The 25,730-nt window shown below is 45.8% G+C and overlaps 1 protein-coding gene across 4 annotated transcripts in view; it reads right to left on the bottom strand.

The window, feature by feature from the left end:
- Positions 1-18,675: 18,675 nt before the first annotated feature.
- NRP2 (neuropilin 2) overlaps positions 18,676-25,730 on the bottom strand; it is a 122,335-nt gene continuing 115,280 nt past the window's right edge. For 2 of the 4 annotated variants that reach the window (XM_034786304.1, XM_034786305.1), the window contains exons 16-17: positions 24,347-24,415; positions 18,676-22,229 (exon numbers count right to left, since the gene is read on the bottom strand). In XM_034786304.1, coding sequence (XP_034642195.1) covers positions 21,925-22,229; positions 24,347-24,415 — 374 coding nt within the window. In that variant the 3' untranslated portion in view covers positions 18,676-21,924. Of the gene's footprint in view, positions 22,230-22,289; positions 22,568-24,346; positions 24,416-25,730 lie in introns of those variants that run through there. The other 2 variants (XM_034786308.1, XM_034786310.1) reach the window with 1 other exon arrangement.

Here is a 25,730-nt window from a genome sequence, read left to right as displayed (position 1 = left end):
TCATGGTTTACAGCCTGAATTGTGTTGGTTATCTCTGGAAAGAGCTGGAAACGATATTATTTATTACATGGATTACAGCCAGGCCTAGGGAACTTGGGCCCTACTGTGGCTGGTGTTGTACAGACACATAGTAAGGGATATGATTACGATTAGCCCGATCTACGGGGAGGGAACTGAGGCACAGAGATTAAATGACTTGGGGAAAGTCGCACGGGGAGGCAGTGGCAGAGTGAGAACTGAACCCACATCTCCTGAGCCACCGTCTAGTGCTTTAACCCCAGATCACCCTTTGTCTCTATGAAGGATTGAATGCTGCAAACAAACAAACAAACAAACAAACAAAAAACTATCGAAGTCCTGAACAGGCCTCACAGTCAGGGAAACCCCAGTTTTCTCTTGTTCCTGTCCAGATCAGAGCAGCACTCACAGGGATATCCTGTAGGCATCAGGAAAACATGGATGGTGGCTCGTTTAAGTGAGTTAAAATATTTTATAGGTTGCCAAGTGGCAGAGGCAGCTGCAATTGAGTCACTGTTTTCACACTGCTCACTCCACGCCATGCATTTTATCAGCATTATCTCTACTTCACCCTGAGTATCTGGGGGAATCATCAGAACTTATTCCAGAGTCAGAATACTGAATCTGTTCAATTTCGGCAACATGGCTGCATTCATAACCTTGTCGTTATCCAGGAGATGATAACCTAAGGCAGAGTTGTTCATTTCTTAAGTCATTGAGCAATGTCCTGTTTATCATACTGTGCACATCCAAAAATATCACATGCACACCAAGCTTTTTCTCCCCTAGAGCCATCTGCAGAATTCTTTGCCATTTGGGCAGCATTATTATCATCTCTGTCCCTCGAAACAGATCACAATTTATACCAGCTCCGTTGCAGGTTGCTTTATATCCTTTCCACCACATGCTCCAGCATATGTAGACGGCAGCATCCTTCATGGATTATGGCTCTCTGTTTTAATGTTTTTAACATGGCACCCAAAAGCTTTAAGGCAGATCTTTGCTGGGTATGACATTGGCATGTTTTAATGAGCTTTTTAGATTAGATCAATGATGTGGAATTGGGTTTTTTAAAGCGGTCAGCGAGGCTAATTAATCTGTTGTGTGTACAGAGTGTATTGGCTGTTTGGTGCCCCTGCTGGATTAACACTGATAGCACTTTTTGGCTACAGCCAAGATTTGAAATGATGTTAGAGAATTGTGACTCTTTCCCTGAAATGTGGCTTTCTCTCTACAATGATGCTGACGCAGTTTCAGATCTCAAAGTCCACAGGGCTTAGCTTTTAAAAAGCTTGTTTATGAAACAATGTTAGAGGGGATGGGAGCCCATAGCGAGGGTCTGTAAAAATCCATTTTATAACACAGGTAGCCCCTGGATGCACAGAGATGGGCAACAGTGTCAGTACCTGTTTAAACATGGTTCTTTAGCTATGTGCTAACACAATTTCAAATCTCAGTGTTTAATGGGCCTAAGATGGCAACGAATGGTCTTCATTTTCTTTTCCTTTCTCCGTCTCTCTTGTTCCCTTTTGTATCCATCTAGGTGTTTCTTTCTGCAAAGCAGGACAAATTAATACTCTAACTATGCTTGGCTATGGTATAAAGGGCGGAAAACGTGTGGTGTTATTAGCAGTAGTAGTATGGTGGGGTCAGATCCTCAAAGGCATTTAGGCACCTAAACTGGGAGTTAGGCACATCTGAGTCCCTGTGAAGAAGCTGAGCCATACTGCCTTTCGATCTCAGCTGAGATCAGGCCCCCTTGTGCGGCAGCGAGGTGTTGTATGTGGCCAGGTAGATATTTGTCATGGCCTCTGGAAAGCTGTGGATTCAGGACTGTGAAAAATGTAGTGTCCTGAGTGCCGTAATTACATACCCCTGGTGTTGATGCATCTAGGTCAACAGAAGAATTCGTCTGTCGACCTGGTTATCACCTCTTGGAGAGATGGATTAACTACATTGATGAGAAAACCCCTTCCACTAATGTAGGAAGTGTCTACACTACAGCGGCATAGCTGCAGCATGGTAGGTGTGTTGCTGTAGCAGTTGCGGTAGAGACATACCCTTAGATCTCTATTTGCAGTGGGGCCAGGTTTATGGGGGCACTAGGGACAGAATGCTGGCAGTTTGCACCTTCCGTGCTCTGGGTTGCAGGGAGCTGGTTCAGCCTCTGGAACAGACTAGGGCAAACCCCCTTGCTGGCCCATCCTGCTGTGGAATGGTCCCCTGCTCTGGGGTTCCATAGGCCTGAGCTACACACCATGTTGCAATCGTTTAACGATTGGTGTAGGTTTTTTTTAATGATTTAGGGCTGGTCTAAACACTGGTTTTTGTTTTTGTTTTTGTGCTAGTTAAATTACAACTGTTTAGAAATGGCTATAACTGACTCAATGTAACCCCTCGTGTGGGGTCAGCGTGATTTACATTTAAACTGGCTGTTTTCTCATCTAGACAAGCCCCTTGTGTCAGTGCTCACTCCGGCTCCTGCAGAAGGTCTCTGGCACCAGGGATATTCCCCCCGGGTGATCTAACTGCCTCTCTGCAGCCCCTTTGAGCTGGACAGCACAGGGCTGGATTCTCCTGAATGGAGTCACTCCAGATTGATATTGGCGTAACTTGTAGGCGGTTCATTCCATTTTTAGTTCTTCAGCAAATCTGTCGCCGTGTCATTCTGCTCTTGCTGTTTTTATCATTCCAGTTCTCTTTACAACCGGTGAAGCTGTCTGTTTGCAACGCCTGTTCTTGGAGACCCAGGCTGAGTGGCTGAATACATCCTCCCTACCTAGGCACTTCTAAATAAAGATCCTGCCATTGCTAAGTGACTTGCCCAAAATCATTCAGATAGCTGTGGCAGAGCCAGACTTTCCGGGTCCCAGTGCCTTAACCCCAAGATTTTCCCTCCTTTTGGATAAAGGGTGCATAAAATATTCTCCTTCTGATGGAGGTAAAAGGAATCACTGGCTGGCCTTCAGTGGCAGAATGATCCCCTTTACTGCCTAGTAATGATATAAAACCACAATATTTATTGAGTTCCTCACCCCCTTATGAAGATCCCAAGGTACATTAACATCCAGACTGGTGCCATTTGCAATTCCAGAAGGGTTAATAGAATAGTAGACCTTTTCCTCTCCTTCCCCTTTCTCTTTGGACTTTTAATCATTTTCTCCTTGGCTTGTTTACTCAGCTCTTTTTAGCATGTGTTGCTATGCAAAGTTGGAAGGAGCTATTTGGACAGAGGAGGTGTTTGTATATTTGAAGTTCAGCAAAATCAAGGTTTGACTTGCTAGCATTTCCTTTGCAGGAGGCTCAGCTGTCAAGGGTTGTTTTCTTTAAAAGAATGTTTTTAACAGTTTTCGCTGTCAATCCCTGCTAGAGGATCAGAAATAAAGACAGGAAAACCCTTTACGGTATAGAGCGACCTGGACAGGGGGCTTAAAAATGGCTGTGTTATTCTGAAAGTGAGGAGCCTGTTGTACTTCTTTAGAAGAGGTGTCAAATCCAGTGGTTTATTTTTGTGATAATGATTTTTATTTGTATGATACTAGCACCTAGCGATCCCAGTGGATACTGGGACCAGACACATAGTAGGTGACAGTTCCTACCCTAACGTTCTCAGTAGAGAAGACAGAAAAAGGGTGTGGGATGGACAGAGGTGAAGTGACTTGCTCCAAGTCACACTGCAGCTCAGTGGCAGATTAAGGAATGGACCCCCAGGTCCTTGGGTGCCAGCTGAGGGCCCTAGACCGTGTTGCCTCGCGATAATACCAACACTCTGTAGCTATCGTGCTTTTCGTCTGACGCTTTCCATTTTACAGATGAAGAAACTGAGGCACTGGGCAGTCGGGTGACTTGCTCAACCTCACGCAATGTGTCCGTGGCAGAATCAGGAAGAGTCAAGTTCTCCTTGTCTCTTAGTCCCCTACATGTGCTGCTTCCCTGACTCAATGAAATCGCAGGCAGATGAATGTCTACTGCTATTAGCCATGGACCAATTTGGCAGAAGCAGTTGCCTTGGAAATGGTGCTTCCTTGGGAAGAGAAAAGCAGGAGAGGGGAAAGAGACTTCAAGCCAGAAGGGGACCATCATGGTCATCTAGTCTGATCTCCTTCTCCTGTATAACACAGGCCATAAGTGAAGATATGCGAACAAGTGATTCCTGAGCCCTGCTTCAGAAGCTGCTAAGATTGCTGATAGGGGAAACCCCCATAAAGTATTTCTGCATGTTGTCGGTCATTTAATCACCCAACAACAACAACAAAAATCACAAGGTGAAATGTCATGGCAAGGAACCAGCTACCACCGAGCCAATTCATTTGCAGTTCTTGTTAATTTGGGCTGACCTTTATTCAAATGTCTACCATAAATGTATTCACAATTCAGACATTTGACTTTGTTTTGGTCGACGCTACTCTAATGTGGCTTTTTCTGCATAGCTCTCTCTTTTATGGTAATCAGATGTACTGCCAACTCTTCCCTTGCTATGTACACCAGCTAGGGGGACCAGATGCTTCTTGTTTTCCTCTGAAATATATCTGAACGTTGTTTTTGTTTAGTGTTTCAGAGGGTTTGGCTAAAAGACAATATTTCATAAATATGGTCTGCCCTGAGCCCTGTTTCCCAACTTACTAATAGTTTTGGCTGCAGTTTCCATCGTGATTTGAAATCTCTCCTCATCCTCATGTAAATGAGCCCACTGCGAAAGCAGGCCGTTTAATTCCTCTCATGTGTCCTGCTTTAGTTTTCATTCCGAATCAGTCATTCCATGTGAAAGGGTAAGGGCAGCAAACAGAGCTGACTTGACAGCTTTGTTCTCAGGCACCTCGGCCAGGCGTTGGCCAATGAGGAAACTTCCTTGAAAGTCATTAATTTTGTGTCTAGCACTGACAATGAGGGGAGAAAGCCATAAAATTACAGCAGGAGTTGGCGTGCACATTGAGCCTGGACTGCTGCAAAATCCTTGTCTCCAGCAGTGTTAATAAGCCGTGCAATTAGCCGAATGGCCTTGTGAAAGCTTTTGTAATGTGCTAAGGACCAATTTATTTTCAAAGCCTAATGCAACAGATGAGGCAAAATGCATGCATGCCCCTAGCATCTGAGTACCCACGTTAAGTATTGCACTTTTGAGCACCAATTTGCACATTCAGTTACTAGATTTGCATGTGTGGGTGCTAGTTTGCACAATACAGGTTTTGCCTTGGGTTCAGTGGGAGTTGAGGGTGCTCAGCGTGGTGCAGGATTCAGTTCAATTTTCCCATCAGTCAAATGGGGATAGTATTTACCCACCTCTGTGAAGCACTTTGGGCTGGACTCTGACTCTAGGCATAGCCTTGAGCAAGGGGTAGTGTGTAAATACTATTACCCCCGGAATAGCCCCGGGAGGCATTTAGCCTACAGACATCCACGTCCTTGTCACAATCCCTCCCCTTCTTTTGGCTTGTCCCCGGGAGATGGTGTTTTAGTGCTAGCCATCGCAGTAGATTGTTTGCTTTGGCTCACCCTGGCTAGTAAGCAGAAGGAGGGAACCAAGACTCTGGCTCCAGGGAGGGAGGAAGTGGGGAAGCTGCCCCACTTAACCCTATGTGTGCAGAACCAAAAGCCAGGTAGTCCATGAAGGATATAAAGGGAGTTCTTATCCCTTCTTCCTTGGATGCATAGTCAGAGTCTAGCCCTTGGGATCTATCAATGGAAAGCACTATCTATGAATCATGTATTAGTGTATTTCCGTGTATGGAAATGCTGCTTTCCCAAGATGAAAGCCCCAGTAAACTACGAGTATTCGGTGATTAAAAAGGAATATTAGGTAGGTTTATTCTCCCTGTATTCACTCCTTGCTGAGTCTATTTGATTCTGGGTCTCTCTAAGACGTACAGTAGCCTCAGGTGGTCCTGTAGTTAAGCACTACTCAGGAAAATGAGGTTCAACTCCCAGTTTTGCCACAGTCGTTCTGTGTGACCTTGAATAAGTCACTTAATTTCTCATGCCTTGGTTCCCCAGCTGTAAAATGGGGTTAATATTTCCTCCCTGACTGTCTTGTCTATTTAAATTGCACACTCTCTGTGGCAGGGACTGTGTCTATGCAGTACCTAAGTCATTTGGGGCCTTTAGGCACTAGTGTAATAAAAATAAGAAGACGCCATGTTGGGAAAACTTGTGAAAAGTACCTAAGTGATAGGTGCCTAATTCTCATTGATTTCTAATGGGATTTAGGTGCCGAAAACATTTAGGCACTCTTGACAATTTTACACACACACCCTCCATAGCTGCTCCTATTTTTATCTCATCGCTGCTTTCACTGCTCTAATCCTCCTTTGCTCTCTCTCCTTTTCCATCTCCACTCCCCCCCCCCAAATGACTTAAAATCTTTTTATTGCCCTTTTCTTATTTTGGGTCTGATTGGACTGTATTTCTTCTCCTGTGTCAGATTTATGAGTTGTCAAGAACTCCTGCCATATGTCTCTGACTGATGACAGATCCTCCCCCCCCCCCCCCCCCCAACCCGATTCACTGCCGTTCTTCAGGTCCTTTAATATTGTAATACTGAGACTATAGCTTTTATTTTCTTTCGGCTTTGGTCCTTCCGTAGAACTTTCAGGTATTTGATAATATTTCCCCCCACCCCCAACGTACACTGTGATCTGCAGCTGTTCTCTTGAACTATTTTGCAGTGGATTTGTTCGTTTCATATGACTGGGGGAGAAAGAAGGGGGGGGGGAAGCAAAGCATTACTGATGAATTTAGTTTTCCATAGACTCAGACAATTCTTCAAAACTTGACAGGGATTGACGTTTTTTTCTTCAAAGCCATGATTTGCTGTGGAATTGTTGTGTTTTTTATTAACATACTAGCAGAGAGTGCTTAAAATGGTTGGCTTTGCAGATCCCTAACTTCTTTCTTTAATAAATGCATCTTAGGCTTACATTTTTTCCTCTCTGTGTCAGCGGGGGAGGGACGGGGACTCTTTCTCCCCCTCAATTATACACAGACTCTGCTTAAATCATCCTGATTTCTCTCTGAGGTAGCAAGACTTTGGCTTTTAGAAGCTTGCCACACCAGAAGTTAATAAAGCTTCCCCACTGAAAAGGATAGAAGCGCCATTGTGCTTGGGATTTCGTTGAAGAATGCCGGATTATTGCCGACATATAAAGGGCTCCCCCGCGCTGTTAAGCACACTGGATGTCTTCCTAAAACATGGTTTTGAAATTCAATTGGCAATCGCTGTCCTTGAAGGGTGCTAAAGGGCTCACCACCTCTGTCCCGTATTGCTCGACGATTGCAGTGGGCCGTCTCCTGGATGCTCTCCAAGAGTCTAGGGGAGCAAGAAGGAGATGGGATTGAAATCAGCATAATGAACTCCAGCATGGGTCCTGGAGCACTGGCTGCTTCCACTAGAGTTAAAGGTGTATCTCCAGCCGTTGGGGCAGTGGACAAAGGCACAGGCCACTGGCTCTAAACAAAAAACCCACTAACTGATAGTAGTAGTAGTAGTAAGCTCTTATCCTTTATCTGAATCTGCTGCTAGACATGAGGGGCAGGGGGGATGACAAACATAGCCAGCACGTGACATGTTTCATGTGCTCTTGCAAGAACAGGACAAGTGTAACTTCTCTCAATCATCAATAGGACTGTCCCAAAACACTGTAACATCACTATTGTGAGTTGTAGTGGTTTGGATCATAAATGTAGTAATAAAGTTTCTGTCCTCAGTTACGCTATTATAACACCTCTGAAGTCTGTAAGCAGAATCTGTAAGTAAGAGTGCATGGTATAATGTACTTAAGTGGCATTCTTCATCTGTAGATACCACAGTGCTGTATAAAGTAGCTCGCTACAGATGGGGGACCTTAGGCACAGAGAACTCATGTGACTTGTTCCAAGTCACCCATCGGGTAAGTGGTAGCGCCAAGAATAGAACACATGTGTCCTAACCTATGAAAGTTTAACTATTGTTTTCACTGGGAACAGGAGAGTGCTTGGAGGCCGACTGGGCATGACCTATAGGCAGAATGTAGCTCTCTGGCCCAAAGCCAACTGTACACTACAAACCTTCGCCAGCCTGGGCTGAAGAGGTGTGATCTGTGACCGACACATAGATGAAGTTATACTGGCCAAAGTGCACTTTTACCAGCGTAGTTTATTTGACTTTGGAGGGGGAGGGGGAGGAGGCTGGCTGTAATAAGCTATGCCAGCAAAAGCACAGTTTGGGCCAGTATAAGCTGCATCCATAGAATCAGAGAATATCAGGGTTGGAAGGGACCTCAGGAGGTCATCTAGTCCAACCCCCTGCTCAAAGCAGGGCCAATCCCCAGACAGATTTTTATCCCAGTTCCCTAAATGGCCCCCTCAAGGATTGAACTCACAACCCTTGGTTTAGCAGGCCAATGCTCAAACCACTGAGCTATCCCTCCCCAAAATAAATTAATGGAGATATCCTATCTCCTAGAACTGGAAGGGACTTTGAAAGGTCATCACTAAGGTGCCACAAGTCCTCCTGTTCTTCTTTCTACTGTTGTTTGAAATGCCTATGCATCTGTGCACGCTACTGAACATTTAGTGCATGGTAGCAGGGTCCACATGGCCACTTAATGCGCGGCTGGCTAGCACGTTGAAGTCACACCACAGCTTGCTATGCGCTAAGTCTCCGTATAAACAAGCCCTTACAACAGCTTGACGTGAACAGCTTGTGTCTTGAGATGGGTGTTCACATTTTCCAGGTGCCTTTCACTTGCCACAGGAAAGAAAACAGAGGACAATATTAGTGTCTCCGCACTGAGCCCAAAATGATGTAGGTGCCCGAATGTTAAGCACCTATGTAAGTGGCTTGGAAATCGATGGGAGCGGTTTGTTGCAGCACTGTTACAGGTTATTTAGGGGCTTAAATGTGGCTTTCAGGGGCAGCTTTAGGCAGCTAATTGTGAACCTTTTGGCTAAAATTCATTCTGCAGTGATGTTTAGAGTTGGCCTAAGAAAACATATCTCCTGTGTATCTCCTTCTCTTCGAATGTCTGCTTCCTTTTTTGTTGCTGCTGCTTGGCTGTACTAATGTAGGGGCTAAAATGGTTATTACAGAGATCAAGGAAAAAACAAACAAAAAACCTGGCAGATCAAGGGATGGCTGCAAACAAATGGGCAGCCTATAAAGAAGCCAGAACATTGGGGGGAGGCCTGGGGGTGGGAGAGTCTCAGTTACAGCGAGGAGTGATAGGACGAGAGGCTGCTGGGGGTAAAGGAGCCTGCTTTGTTCTTGGATGTTGTACAAGGCTTGTTTTCTGACACAGCCTGTTAAGCAATCAACAAGATCAGAGACTTAACCCAATCAGGCAGCATAAAAAAAGAAATCTCTCTCCCCCCTTCCCCTTGACGCATATGGGAGTGATTAGCCAGGTGGCAAAAGAAAACTCCAAGGATAGACATGAAAGCTTCAGCAAACCCAGGGATTCATGCCTGCTTTAAAAAAAAAAGGGGTTGAAATTCCAATTAAATATCATAGCAAGTCACTTGGTTTTGCTATGCCCTATGGCCTGGTCTACAGTCGGGGGGAAAACAGTAAGACTTCCCTGGTAGCTACAACTGCCGGGGAACAACTATGGTGGGTGCACTAGTGTGAACAGGAGTCACAGTCATCAACAGTTGTTGTTATTATCGTGGTAGCATCTAAAGACCTTGCCCCCAGCAGGTCCTACTGGAGCCGCTACCTACGGTTCTTCCCCTTGGGAGCTGTAACCAATAATGAATTCAGAGACCTAAAATAGCCTTCTTAAAACAAAGTATTCTTTATTCTTAACAATAGGAAAGAGGCAAAGCATAAGTCAAGAGTTTTGTTTAAAAAAAAATCAAAAAATCTATATGTCTATCTTATTGACCTGCCTTGGGGTCTGGGTGCTGCTACCGGTAGTCTGCCTCTCAACAGCCTCTGCCCTAGTCTTACCTCCTGTCCTTAGAATCATAGACTATCAGGATTGGAAGGGACCTCAGGAGGTCATCTAGTCCAACCCCCTACTCAAAGCAGGACCTAATCCCCACTAAATCATCCCAGCCAGGGCTTTGTCAAGCCGGGCCTTAAAAACCTCTAAGGAAGGAGATTCCACCACCTCCCTAGGTAACCCATTCCAGTGCTTCACCACCCTCCTAGTGAAAAAGTTTTTCCTAATATCCTAAACCTCCCGCACTGCAACTTGAGACCATTGCTCCTTTTTCTGCCATCTGGTACCACTGAGAACAGCCGAGCTCCATCCTCTTTGGAACCCCCTTTTAGGTAGTTCAAAAAAAACCAGCTATCAAATCCCCCTAGGGTGACCAGACGTCCCGATTTTATCGGGACTGTCCCGATATTTCCTTGTTTGTCCCGCGTCCCGACCGACGTGCGGTCGGGACACTGGACAAACAAGGAAATGCGCCGGAGCCTGGAGCCCGGAAGTGCTCGCACCCCCCCACCCCGACTCCGCCCCCTCCTCCCCCGATTGGCTCGCTCCCTGAATCCCCGCCTCTTCCCCAGGCTCACCATTCTTCCTCCCTCCGCAAGTGCTGGAGGGAGGCCCAGGAGACTCAGAGGAAGCGCGGGGCTGGGGTGAATAAGAGTCCGGCCTGGCCCCGAGCAGGCAGGACTCAGTTGGGTGGTAGGGAGAGAAGGCATCGGCAGCCCAGCCCCGTTCGTTCCCCTGCGGGACCCGAGCGAGACGGGGGGGCTGGGGCCTGCTGCCCCCACTCCGGGGCCGCCGTGGGATTGCACCAGCTGGGCAGCAGCCCAGATGCAACTGGCCAGGGGCTGGGTGCAGCGTGCGCACTGCTGGGTTCCCGCAGCAGGCCCAGGCTTGGGGGGTGCGGGCCCGGGTGCCAGAGCCGCAGCCACCGAGCTTGGCCATCGGCCGCTTCCTCCCCTCGCGGCAGTGGGAGCTGCAGCAGCGGCTGCTCCCGAGTCCCGCTGCCCGGGGGAGAGAACAGCCGCCGCCTGGCACCGTGGGCCGCCCCCCTCCTCTCCCTATCACCCAACTGAGTCCTGCCTGCTCGGGGCCAGGCCGGACTCTTACTCACCCTGGCCCCGCGCTTCCCCTGCCTCCCTCCAGCGCTTGTGGAGGAAGGGNCCCCCCCCCCCCCCCCCCCCCCCCCCCCCCCCCCCCCCCCGCATCTCGATATTTGACTTGGGTGATCTGGTCACCCTAAATCCCCCCTCACTCTTCTCTTCTGCAGACTAAACAATCCCAGTTCCCTCAGCCTCTCCTCATAACTCATGTGCTCCAGCCCCCTCATCATTTTTGTTGCCCTCCATTGGACTCTTTCCAATTTTTCCACATCCTTCTTGTAGCATGGGGCCCAAAACTGGACACAGTACTCCAGATGAGGCCTCACCAATGTCGAATAGAGGGGAATGATCACCTCGATCTGCTGGCAATGCTCCTGCTTATACAGCCCAAAATACCATTATCCTTTTTGGCAACAAGGGCACACTGTTGACTCATATCCAGCTTCTCATCCACTGTAACCCCTAGGTCCCCTTCAGGGACTCTCTTTTTAAACCAGCCAATGGTCTTGGTTCTGTCCTGTGCCTGGTGATACCAGCTGAGTGATCGAGATACACTTCAAAGCTGAGGGCTCTGTATTGTGTCTTATCTCTTGAAAAGTTTGCCAGGAAGGGATGTGAATATTGGGACCCATTCTCACTTTCTGGGTGCAAATCCTGGCAAATCAGCTAGTGAATGAACACACGCTATACGTACAGAGAACATAATGATCCAGTCAAGATACTGTAGTTCTAAATTGTTACAGACACTGTAACAGGAGAGCCAGGTGAAGGCTTAAGTTAGCAGTTACAGTGGTCTGAGAAACCATTTTTCGGAGTCTTTCCCAAGCACAGGGATGGCATGACATAGCACAAGCTATGTGTGTGTATGGGATAGCTGGGAATCGTGAAGGTGGGTGTTACTGTAGCTATAAGACCCATGATCTCAAAGATAGGTCATGGCTAATTGGTGCAGAGCCTTGGAGGACTTCCATGCCCTGTGCAACATTCTAACTCCTGCTTACAAGAGTCTGTCTACACTTGAGTTTAACTCCAATTAATGGAGTGCCAGTTAACTCAAGTGCCGTATGTTTGTGGTTTACTAGAGCACAATGAAGGCAGCCAGCGGCTATTACTCGGGGCTTTGCCTACAGATGTAGGTGCCCAAGAATAAACATTTGTGGGTTGTCCAGACTAGACCCACATATTAGATAACTCGGTTCATTAGCAATCATTTAACTTGAGTTAAGGAACTTAATTGCAGACAAACCCTTAGCTTACATAGGGGTAAAAAAAACCTCCACCCACCTCTGTCCCATCTCCTCTGGTGTTCCTGTTGTTGGTCTCATAGGCAGGACTGTGACTTCACCAGTAGTGTTAATGGTAGGTATTTTTTGGCATAAAAGCCAGTATAGCCATAATGTATTTGTTTAATTCATTTGAATATTTGATAGAAGAAGTGCCTGGGTGACAAGAAACTAATTAAAAATCAGAAAGACAAGATCTTAGGGGAGAGAAAGTGAATAAGCAGGGGAGAGCCACAGGCTGTGCTACCTGCTCCTGCCAGTAATTAATTAATTACTAATCCATTCATTAGTTCAGACCTGGAGTTGGGTCCCCGTCTCCTCACTGTCCCCCCTCATTCCTTAGAGAATGTGTTTTATTTAAAAATTTCTCATTGAAACAAAACTCAGAGCATTTTTTTTTTTTAAACAAAAATGCATGTTAGATTGGAATCGGCTCTTGCATGTGTTCTGGAGTGGCTGGAGCCCAGTCTCTCAGCAATCTGAAAATGGGGAAATCTATTGCATTAGGCCTCTGATTACTCTTGTATCACAATAAAAGCCCCCTCCCCGCCACTTCCCTGTCACTTGCAGATGGTGTCAGGATTAGGCTGTGGTACATCATCATTGTTCTCCAGAGTGCAAACACAACAGAAAAGGGGCATCACCTGGTTTCAAACCTCCATTAAAAAAACAAAACCGTAACAACAACAGGCCGAGCCTAGCTTCTGGTAACAATGAGAGGATTTTGGTTTTCTGGAGTCAATGGTTAATGCTCCCTGGAGTATTGGCAGGGCTGTATCCCCATCTATTACATTTTAAATGCAACTGCTTTGCCTCCCATTTTTCTATTACCTGCTTTTTGCTCTCCACTTTAGCAGTGGGGACTCTTGAACAGCAGTGATTTACAGGCTGTGTTATGGCAGGACAGGTCTGACACTGATGGAGTTGCTTATCTCCCTTCTGTGTCCCGCTAGATGACAGCCTGTCCCTCAGGTATCAATCAGCGCATCAGTTCTTTATTCCTAGGTGAGGGAAGAGCTGTCAGGGTTGCATTCTGACTGTCATCTTCATCTAAACTGCCAGCTGCCCTTCATTGCTTAAAGAGGGTCTTTTACGCCCAGAGGGCCAACGCTTTGAACATGGCGAGAGTCACAACTTCTGCAAAATTTCATTTGCTTTGGAGGTGGCTGGGCCTGATTGGCTTTAATTTGTGAGGCCATCTATAAGTAAACAGGAATTTTCCTCAGCCCTGCTTCCCCCTGTCATGGTAATGGCTGCAATCTTCGCCCTAACTCGGTCATTGACAGGCTGATGCAGCCGAAACAATTGTGATGTCATTACTGCTGTGAGATGCTGAAGAGAGGCTAGACATGCAAATGTCTTGGAACAAACAGAGCCAGCAAGACGATTTAAAATGCCAGTAGGCAGCGGCCAGGACGTCCTCCCACTGTAAAGGGAGGGGAAGAAAGAATCCGCTCTGTGCATGAGCCTGGCTTTCAGCTCAGGCCCAACTGCAATGACGCTTTTCTTTCACTGTACTGAAAAATGAACACGCTGACACTAACGCTGGATGGGCTTTAGACAATCTGCATGTTGTAGAAGGCTTCCAAAGCACTGAAAAGGCAGTGCAAGGCTCTGGGGCGTTACCCGTCAAGAGCTACAATCGCCTTACGCCCAAGGACCAGTGCATGATGGAATGGTCAGGTCCAGCACGGGCACTTTGCTAGGTGGTTTGATCGCACATCATTGGACTGTGGGTAAGAGCTAGTCTTGGCTGCAGTGTTTGGGACCAGTGTAGTGACCGTACTAGAATTAGAATATGATGTGGTATTATCCACACAGGTTAGACCAAGCCACGTCCTAGCACACTTGGGCCCCTCCTGTATTATGTGGGTGTGATTAAAGCCCAAAACTGGGACACAGTCACTTTGGGATTCAATTTCTAGAGCTGCCACAGACTGCGGGGAAGCCAGGATCTCCGTTTCCACTCTAAAGTGGGAAAGGAATAATTCCGTTGTCACTCCTGTCTATTTAGACTGTAAGCTCCTTGTGGCAGGGGAATGCGTTTTGCCCAGCGCCTGGTGAAAAAGGTCCTGGATCCCTCGATGTTGGTTGGCCTTTGGTAACACTATAAGGCAAGTAGTTCTAGTAACCAGGGTGGGGAGAAATGACATGTTCCTTTTGAAAACTAGGGACAAATTCTAATCTCAGCTATGCCACTAGAAATCCAGAGTAACTCCATTTAAGTCCGTAGAATTTCTTTGTAAACAGGCCCCACTGCCCCCAGCTGTAACAAAGCTCCTTGGCATTGTCATGGCAGCTTGGGCTCCTGTGTACATACACAATGCCAAACCATATTACAGGGTAGTTGGTCATGATCACGTCATAACAGCCCCAACACTGAACATTTTACAGTGTGAGGAGTTCGTCTGTTCAGCCGCACCTTAGGCTGAAGTTTGGAACAGGAACACTCTAGGGGCTGATTTGCAAAGGCGAGAGACAGTGTGGCGGTTAGCAGAATCAGCGACAAGTACCAGGAGTCTTGGAGAATGTACCAGTAAAAGTTCATCTGTCTCATGCTCTGACAAAACAAAGGTTGCCTTTGCGTTTGACTTTGACGCCAGGTTTAGCTATCAGCCCATGTACACACGAATGACATTTAGGGAAGCGGAGAAGGGGAGAAATCCCTTTTAAGGAGTGACTCTTGCTCGATCCAGCTGCAGATTGTTGACCGACTCCTTGGTGACCTTCCACATAAGGCAAATGAGCCTTTAATATGGGCAGCAATCGTCGGTGGGGAATATTAATGAGTGGAATCTAATATTTGTACTATTAACATAATGGGAGACTTGACATTAAAAACTATGGCATAAACTTGCCAGATCTAGGCAGGTGCTCTGATAGGGTGTAAGCATGGGAGTAATGTGTTACCTGTTTACACCGGCTCGGAATGTAATCAAGATGTTCTGCCAGGTGTCACCAGATGGTGCTGTTGGAGTCTTAGCATGCCAGCAAATATAGTCTTTAAAGCAGTGTTGTCTTGCTGTGGTGTGAGACAGAAATCCTTCAGAGATGCTGTGGCAGATAGTTTAATCTCATTCTTCTTCTCTATATTTGGCAGCCCTTTGGGCACACAGCAGCTTCCTCGGCCGCGGGTATTGGCGTGTGGGCTGGTATGCCTGGAAGAGGGCACTGCCTGTGTCTGTGACTGCCTCTGCTTCCGAACTGGGGTGCATGTAAGTTACTTTGAATGGATGCAGCATTTATGTCACTAATTTCTCCTCTGCTAGGAAGCCAACCTGCCAGGGCCCTGATGCCTGCTACCACTTGGCAAAGGTACATTAGCGGCAGAAGAAGGGGCAACAATGAATTATTTTAACCATAGCCTGGTTGATTAGGTAGCTAAAAGTCCTTCACTGTGCTACATTGAAACCCCGCCACCCCATCTGTCCCGGGTGCAAATGTAGGCCAGACAGCCATGTGCCCAGTTAATGCGTATGTCGCAGTCTGCTCCATTGTGTAAGCAGGCGGTGCAGAAGCCTGGCCAGTCTCGGTCAGTTTGGGGAGGGGGGGTGCAGTGTGGGGGGGCTTGGCTGGGCCCCGCTAAGCAAGTGGGGCCTCAGGGAGCCCAGCTGGAACAGGCCCTGGGCTGGCTGATCGCACCACTCCTGAGGGCCGGAGCGATTTCCCCACCCCGGGTCCAGCCCTGGCTGCACTGTTGGCTCAGTCCGGCAGACGCAGTCGCCTCCCAGCGGGGCTGGTGAGTGCAGCCGGGAGGCAGAGCTTGGGGGTGTGGGTCTGGGGGAGGGGTGCTGGGCTGGGAGGGGTGTCGGGGTGGGAAGAGCTGTGTGTGCTGGGGCACTAGGGAGTGGGGGTTCTGTGTGGGGTGCTGGGCAGTTGCTGTGGGGTGCTGTGCAGGGCGCTGTGCATTTGTGGCAGGGGAATGCTGGGCACAGCGAGTCTCAGGGGACTCTGGCCATAGGAAATTGGGTGTGTGTGTTCCGGTGTTGAGCGGGGGGCGGGCATGTGGCCCAGCATGGGCCCACCCCCGAGGGGAAGGGGCAGGCTGACAGCACAGGGCCTGGCAGTCACTGTGCGTCTGGCAACTGCCAGTTTGTAAATAGTGCCCTTGCACTGGGCTGGGCCACCCCTGCTATGCCATGCCCCTGACCGACACCTCCCCCTCCCCCCATGCCATGCTTCATTGCCCCATGGGGGCCCACAAATGTTTGGCGCTGGGTCCACAAAAGGTTAAGCCGGCCCTGCTCCTATTCCAAACCACAGGAAAACTGGCTCAGGGAATAATTGCTCTGAGCAGAGGTGAGCATGGAGGAAGACTTGAGTTTACCCCCTTCAAGAGTGTTCTTCCTTCTGTGCTGATAAGCAGAGTTTGTCTACACTCTTTCGGGAGGGGGCGGGGGGCGTAAGCTGTGAAATGGTCATAGACTTTTTGTTTTGATCCATCTTTCAGTCACACCAAGGACCCACAGTGTATGTGGTTGGGGGAGGCGGAGGAGGGATAACAAAAGAGAGAAGATTTCTAATGAAGGGGTGTGTGTGATTAGTATAGGCCTCCCTGGCAAGGGGCTGGTTGTAACAACCTCTGTCAAACACGCAGGCGGTAACAGCATAGCTGAGCATTCCACCCCCAAGAACTAGCCATTTGTTCTGGCACCAGCTGAGATAACCGCATGAAATATGTGGGAATGGAAAGGCAAATTGTCACTTTCATCACTTCATCACCATCCCCGCCACCAGGGCCCAGACTGGCCCCAGAATGCAGCTGGACCATGTTTTGGCCTAATCATGTCTGCACTGGGTCCACTTTCAGACCTCTGCCATTCCTGAAGCTGGCTCAGCCTTCCACCCTGCCTGTGTCAACATCTTCAGCAGGACGCAGATAAGAAGGAAAAGTTCTCCGTAAACAATGGAGTGCGGCATGCCAGGAGGCATTTTTTTAATTCAGTGGAAATGTCAAAGCTCCTGCCCCAAGGACACCGAGCTGCAAAAAATGCAAGACTCGTAACTTGTTTTCTTTTTCTGAACCTTATTTTTGTCCTGAAGATTAGTAACTAGGCCAACAGTCAAACAGCTTCCAGGCTTGTGGAATTGTGTAAAAGGTGACTGCAGGCTCACACTGGGGGTTGTGTCTATAACAGGATCACCAATGAAATCAGGCTTCACAGGTCTATCCATGGAATGGGCAGTTAGGGCAACTGCATTGGACGCTGTCCTACAATGCCTCACCACCCTCCCTCCTCCCTGAGCTAGAGTTGCTAGAGGGCTGAGGAGGCAGTCAAACCCTCCTGGCCATTTCCTTGCTGACTTCAGGGACTGGGTGTGACAATTCGAGTGGGATTAGTGCCAGTGGTGAAGATCACTGGTGACATCTACAGCTGTTAACTGAGCCCAGCAGCTTACTTCACCTACAACAAATATCACCATACTAGGAAGTTTTGGTTACTACTGACCTGGGGCAATTTAAACTAGCAATATCGAGGCAGAAGAGCCAATCTCCTGCTCTATCCAGTCTCCCTTGAGACAAGCGATTTACCACTCCAGCATGAGTCCTGCAGCTTTGCCTTTGTTTCCCTGCTGCTGACAGTTTGCCTCAGGCATGTGGGTCGATGGGATACTTTGGATCCTCTGTTGAAAACCCAAGAAGTCCCCCTCCCCCCTCCCCCCGCCTCTTTCCAGAGTTTAAAGGACAGTCCAATGGAAACACAAGCTGGACGTTCAACCCACCTCAGCTGGAGGCGTGTTTCACTCTGGTGAACCCTCTCAGCCTTACCCTGCAGCTTCACCCTCCCCAGAGCACATTAGTAACGATTTGATCTTCGTGGAGTCAATCAATAGTCTTTTGTCCTTACCAGGCCTAATCAGGGTAAAGATTCCTGCAGGGCTGGATTTGAGAGGGCAGGAAAGCAGGATGTCCTTCCTCCTTGGGACGCCTCCTGCCTCTAAATGAATGCTAGTTCCATCAGTGGGCCTCCAGCCAAGCTGCACCGTACTGCCTCAGGACTTTTCCTTCTACCACCTCCTTAATGTCTTTCTCCTGCCTGCTCTAAGAACCCTCCCAAGCTCCATGCCTCAGGCCAGCTAGCTGGCCCTGATGGAGATCTTGGTTTTACTGCTACCCAAACTTCACTAGAGTGAGCCATAGCCTTGCCTTGTAGACATTCCCGAAAGCATGTGATTTCCATCTGGGGTTACATCACTCCTCAGCCCTGCCTCAAAACTACATTTCCTTGGGTTCCTTTGCGTTAACAGGCCAAGCCACCAATAACTGGGGGCTCACAACACACCCACATAAAGACACCAGCATACTCCCCACCCCTTACTTTTAAGTTTTCCTTTTACAAAACAAACTGGAACAGCCTCTCTACTGTAATGTTTATTAAATAGGCATTTTTAAAGGGTTTTTATACAAATCATATAAACACAGTTTGATTTGTCTTTTTACACTGAAGAATCACAGTAAAAGAGCTGAAGCTCATATGTCCTGGCTCAGCCAGTGAATGGTTGACTACCTTGCACTGCAAACCTTGGAAAAGTTCAGCTTCTGCATACAGTTTCTTAAGGGTTAATTCCCATGCTCACCTCCCTGCAAAATGAAATCAGCAACATGACAAACATGCCTGTTAGTAATGATTAGCTGACACTGGGAGGGTGTGGAGATAACATACATCAGCAAAGGCATTATTAACACTGCGTTATTAGTGTATTTTGGAAAGGGCGTTGCTTGAGAACATGGGTTAACAAATAGTTTGTATTTGCAGATGAGACTGCACCAATTTTATTTTTCCTGTTAAAGTTACAAGCAAACACAGTTATTATACTGTATTAGAACAGTAAAGCACACAGCAGCGGTAAGTGAGGTATCAGCTATGCAGCATTATTGGCCTGTTTCTGCTCAGCAAGTGTGCACATTCAGGTCCCTGTACCAACCCACGTGGACTTGAAATGCAGGACTCTTATGGGGTGTGCTTTTCCATTAAGCACAGCTTGGCTAGGTCCCTCCCAAATTAGTGCCACGAACAGCAGTACTCTCCTGCCCCAGACCAGAGCTACAGTAACACTATTCAGTCCCACGTAATCATTCACATACACAATACATACAGAGAATTCACGTGTGCCTAAACACACATCAAACTGACTCTATGTATATACGACCTCTCCCCCTCTAGCTGCCTACTAGACACTGTAACATTACCATATATTAGTGACTATTGTTTCTATAAGTTGACTTTTACAGGTGGGTGACTATGGTCATTTTCCATTCACCCTTCCCCTTTTGTGTGATTTAGAAGAGGGATAAAGTTGATGAGTAGCAGCAATCCATCTTTGAAATGGTCTGATACATTTTACTATCACTGTGTGTATGGTTGGTGGGTTTAGTTTTTTTGGGTGGGGGGGCAGAGTAATGGGTAGTTTGTGTGTGGAGAAGGACCACGCTAAAGTGACCAATTTTTCAAAATAAAAAAAACGGGATGGTTTTGTGCCAGTGGTTTTTTTTTTTTTTAGGGACATGAAATAGTCACATACTAGATAAGAATGCACTTTTCAAAAAGTGTGTGTAAGTGTCACACCTGCCAGCTTCCAACTCAACAAGGGTTCATGCTTATTTTTCAGGCGGATTTTTCCAAGTGAGCTTTTCATGAAACTCTCAACAAGAGCCATTAACATTCATGGTGAGCTAAAGAACCCGTGAATTGTGCCCACAGTCAGTCTACTTCTTCACTCCAAATGCTGCTCATCACACTGAGCACTTGTTCTATTGGCTGGTTTGTTCCTAGTACACACAGCAAATGCTGCTCCATGTAGCGTTATGCCCAGAAAACTCTGAGACTGTGTAAAAAAAAAAACAAAAAAACTCCAAAAATGTTGATATCTGAAATGAAAAGCGAAGCTACGTCAGGTTCTCACAAGAAGATCCTGGAAGATCATATGAAAACAACAGGATATATGGACCCTTTAGGAATAAAATTGGGTGTTGGGTTCTTGCTGGCATATGGATAACCCATGTGCAGTAATATGGAAACATTCATATAGATAACCCAGCTGTATTAAAACTGAAATAACATCATTGATGTGAAACCAGGGATTTTAAACCTTTTCATTTACTACACTATGGATATCATACATCTCTTGTGTGGCATGATCACACAGACACAGAGAGAAAATATAGCCAGACCATTTGCAAGTACAAAGACAAGACTCTTCAATTAGGCTCTACTCAGTAGAGCGCCCATGAAGACTATATTACGAAGAGGGGAAGGATGAACACCTTGCTTGTAGTCTGATACATCACTGATCTCTAGACATAGAAACACTATGTTTTTCTAAGGCACTTGATTAACAAACAAAACAAACCACCACATAATTTTGTTGTTGGTGTTGGCAACAGGTCAGAAGCAGAGCACTTCGCTCTGAAGGGATGAGAAGATGACCGCATTTTGGTCTAAACTGTTTACTTGATATCCAGACTGGAGTCTTGCAGCTCATACCTGACTCCGTGGAAAGCAGAGGAAGTTACCATAACCCAAAGGAGAAAGAATGGTTACTGTCTTAGTAGGGCAGTCAATTAATCTAAGTGTGTTAGGTCTCACCCCGCGCCGCATCCCACTCCACGGAATGGTGCATGATAATAGTTAATTTTTTCCTTCTTATTCTGAGTGGCCATCACATTATCAAAGAATTTAAATATATAGCTATATATATAGCAGACCATTCTCTCAAAAAAACCATCTCCAGAGTCTTGGGAACCTTACAATTGTGTGTCTTTTGTTTGCTGCAATTTTCTTATATATATATATATATACTTTAAAAAAGGATAAAAGAAATAAAAAGAGCCCTTCTGAGGAAGGTCACTGCTGTTTCAATCCAAGTTCTGGATTTAATAAATGGCTCTTATTCATAAATCACTTTAAGGCTCTTCAGCTTCTCTCTGAGGGGTGCATCTACATGTAAGGTTTCCTTTCCATTTTGCTTCTTAATCTCTTAAGACAGCACGGCTGTTTCCATTGACCCTAAAATTGGTGTAATTCTTTCCACCCCCTACGCCGCCTGGATATGGAAAGTTAAAGGCAACAAACTGCTTTCATTTTAGGTGTAGAAAGTGCAGATCGCCAGGTTTGTATAACCTGCACCAAGAACAAATCCCTTAACTCAAAAGAATATCTGAATGGGGAGAGAAGCGGGATGGGCTTTTGTGTGTGTGTTATTTCTAAAGACAGAATTGCTGAGGAATTTTCAGCCACGTATTCGGGAAAGGAAGTGGGAAATAATGATCAACATTTTATTTCTCACATCCAAAAGATAAAGCAACATTTCCTTGGACACGTCTCAATCATTCACATAAAGGGGCAGGGGAGCATCTGAGCTCCTTTCCTTGTTCCAACACAAGTTCTCATCGTTAAAATAATTATTCAGCTACCATAGTCCTTGCAGATTGTAATCCGCTTACTGGAGTCTACAACTGTAGTTTACGACAGGGGCCTCATGCCCATGCCCCCTTCTGTATTCCAGATTGGTTTGAGATTATGGCATTCCATTCCCATAGACAACAAGTAATCTTCACCAGCTACTCTCGCTGGAATGAAATGTCACATGTGATTCCGGTGCAATCAGTCATGCCTCAGAACAGCACTTCTGGTGGTTCATTTTGACTTTGTGCTTGATGCCATCATACAGCTCAAAGTTGTAGTTCTCCAGAGTAGTGGAGCTTCGAGAGGAAAGACCAGTATAGGAGCATGTACAGTAGAGCAATAACCCAGCACAAATGGCCCCTAGGAGAACTCCAAGCGAACTCATAGCTATGATGGTGACTAGGATTGGATCCAGAGTGTAGAGCCAGCTCTTGTCTTTGTCCAGCTTTGGGGCTACTGGAGAGTTAGTAGAGAACAGCGTGGTGTTGTTATCCAGATCAAAATAATCTGCAATATAATTGACAGAGATCATTTATTCACCTTAAACTTATTTGTAAATAACGAAATCTGCGATGGTCAGATTTAGGGCCAGATCCTCGGCTGGCATAAATCAGCAGAGCTTTAAGTCAATGGAACTATAACAGTTTAAACCAGCTGAGGATCTGACTTTTCAAGTGCAGTTGTAGTCAGAAATCTGGTTCTGTGGGAATCACCTCTCAGGGTCTCTGTGACCTGTCAAAGCTTTGCTCCATTTACAAGACAAGATGCAATGTGAGCTCCAATTAATGTTTGAACGTTCAGTTCTGTTGGTGCCACCACAAAAACAGTTTGTCGACTTTGCAGTGCTGATAGGAGTAAAAAAAGGGAAAATTTGTATTTTTTAGAAACTTAGATGCCACTTGAATGGCACATATACAGTAATAGGGTCAGCACAGATTTAGTATCTGCTTTTATATAACCACTTTTTTTTACCATACCACATTTTAAGTCCTTGAGAAATAAACAGAGAAGGTGTTAAGCAACATCACTATAAACGTTCCTATACTAAGTACATCGGTCTTGACTGAAAGGACGCTTCATCTATAGAAAGCACTCTTCCAACAGGGCCTTATCCTGCACCACTGGTGTCAATCGGAGCTTTGTTATTTATGACAATGGGCACAGGATCAGGCCCATACTTCCTATGCAATATCATTGTTGGGTTTCACTGAAGGCAAGAGTGTTACTTGTAACTACTATTGTAGTACATTTCCATCAGTAACTGGGACGTGTTCAAAACCCTGTAGGCACACACATTTGTTAATTCTCACAACAGCCCCTGTGAGGCAGGGGGATAAGTATTATCATCCCAAGGCTGCCTAGTGAGGACTCCCAGACTTCAAACCCTATGCTCAGGTGAACTTTAGTCATAGGCTCCATAAAGACATAAGGGGCAGATTCTCAGGGCCATGAGCTGGGTTCAGTGGAACTACGCTGATTCACCAGTTGAAGATCTGGCCCGTTATTTTGATTAAAAAAAAAAAATGGCCAAACCTCATCCCAAATCCTGAAATGAATCCCTAAGAATTTTTGAAGATTTGTAAAGTTCAATTATATTTAAGGCCCAGCTCTTTCTGCCTGAAGAGGTGTCTCCTTCCTTTGCTGAAATCAGCCAGTGTCTCTTAAACCGTCCGGCTGCTGTCTCAATTGTAATACTCTGCAGATCTCAAAGTACTTTGCTAAGGAGAGAAGAGTATTATTACCCCCACTTTGGAGAAGGGGAAACCAAAACACAGAGAGATTGATGACTGGTCCAAGGCCACACAAAGAGCCAGTAGCAGAGTTGAACTAAAACTCCGCTCTCCTGATGCCAAGTCCTTGGCTGTGACCACTAGACCACACTGCTTCTTCAAATTTTGTAAACAATGTACACTGCTCCTAGTTCAGAGCAGAGGATTCTGCTATGATCTGGGGGAAGAGTTGGAGCATGTGAGATTTTAACAGACCAGCCATTCAGAACCCACCCGATAGACCAGTGGCTCTCAATCTTTCCAGACAACTGTACCCCTTTAAGGAATCTGATTTGTCTTGTGTACCCCCAAGTTTCACCTAACAAAAGCACAGTATTACTGAAAAATTGCTGACTTTCTCATTTTTAATGATATCATTATAAAATAAATCAACTGGAATATAAATATTGTACTTACATTTCAGTGTATAGTATATAGAGCAGTATAAACAAATCATTGTATGACATTTTAGTTTGTACTGACTTCATTAATGCTTTTTATGTAGCCTGTTGTAAAACTAGGCAAATATCTAGATGAGTTGATGTACCCCCTGAAAGACCTCAGTGTACCCCCAGGGGTACATGTACTCCTGGTTGAGAATCACTGTGATTGTCAGGTGTGACACTGTCTGTCTACCCTCCCAATGATGGTTTATTACCAAATATAGAGAGTCGGTTTGGGATTGGGGAACAGGAGTTGAGGGGTAAGGTGGTTTCTGGAGGGTTGTTAGGATCAGGAAGGGGGAACTGAGATGAATGGGCCCCTTGGGGATTGGAACCACGTAATAATTAGAGATAGGCATGAACCAGAACCTGCAACATAAGTTTTCCCCTAAATTGTCCGTTTTATACTTACCAGCTTCATTGTCATCTCCAGTGTCTCGCCCAGGGATTGCAAAGCCGTCCTCTAACCTTGGGAAGTCCACTAGAAAGACAAAACATGTTTTTGGAGTATTGAAAACGGTCACTTTGTTATGAGACCTGCCAGGTTTGAACTATTGCAAAGTTTTCCATAGCTATGGCCAAAGCCAACGAATTATCTCGAGTGTACAACAGAACAGGTGCTTCATGGGCATTCGCATCACATTTTTTCCCCACTAAATGACCAGCTTTTAAGAAAACGAAACAGAGGAAAAAGAAAGAAACTGGAGAATCTGCATACCATTGAAATATTGTCACTACTGTCTTCGTAATGGCCATAACTCATTATTAACATGGTCATGGGTATTATACTTATAACTTTCAATAGTATCTTAGTGCCCATCATTAGTTGCCATTAATGGTAGATCCATTTAACACACTCTACATTTCATCATCCCACATACATCTTAGTGGACACAAAGCCTCAATGACCCACTTTCTCTTTGGTTTCAAATAAATTCATAGTAATTTAAGGAAGTCATGTATCATCATTACAAGTTTTAATGTAAAAGCTGGTTGAGACCGAGCGAGACGGGGAGATTTGTAACTAGGTGTCCATATTCAGGCATTTATGTTAACATCTCTCTGATCCAAACGCCTTTTAGTGGTGACATTTCTTTTTATTGTTCAGCATAGATCAAACCCTACTAACCAAATGTGCTTGCTGCAGTCGGAGTAGAGCTAAGTTACTTTTCCATGTAATCTTTCCAGTATTAGCTCTATTCTAGGATAAATGCCTTTCTATTTACACTGCCTACATTTTTCAAAACTATGTTTTTTTGGGTGCCCACCTGGAGACACTTAAAGAAGACCAAACTTGCTGAGCACCCAGCCATCTGAAAATCAGACTCCTCGAAAGCATCTCAAGTTACGCACTCCAAAAAAGAGTCACTTTTGAGAATATAAGCTACTGTTGTGTATCTTACACGAGTTGCAAAAGAAGAAAGAGATCAATGTAATTAAAAAAAAATCACCTAAAAATGACAAGGTCAAAGAAGTGTAATGTGCCTAAAAAGCAAAATCTCGCCTTTCCAAAAATTGCAAGCTACTGATTAAACCTGAATTAATGTGTTTGCCATGAGACTGTTACACAGGTGCCCCTGTTCAGAAATTTGTATAGGACTCTACTGTTTTCAAGACCTCCAGCTTAATACTATTCATTTATTGAGTTAGGGCAATTTATATTGCAGAATGACTAAGCTTGACAAGAAGGGGGAAAGACATACACACATCCATTGAGTAGTTTGAACTGTTACCCCATCAACACTTATCAAGAGGGAAAGAACTTCAGTGTCTTAGCAAACAAAATCAATAGTCTA

Source organism: Trachemys scripta, chromosome 11 (assembly GCF_013100865.1).
Source record: "Trachemys scripta elegans isolate TJP31775 chromosome 11, CAS_Tse_1.0, whole genome shotgun sequence".
Classification (NCBI taxonomy): domain Eukaryota; kingdom Metazoa; phylum Chordata; order Testudines; family Emydidae; genus Trachemys; species Trachemys scripta.
Note: the sequence above shows the minus strand (reverse complement) of the source record. Positions and strands in the feature narration are given on the sequence as shown.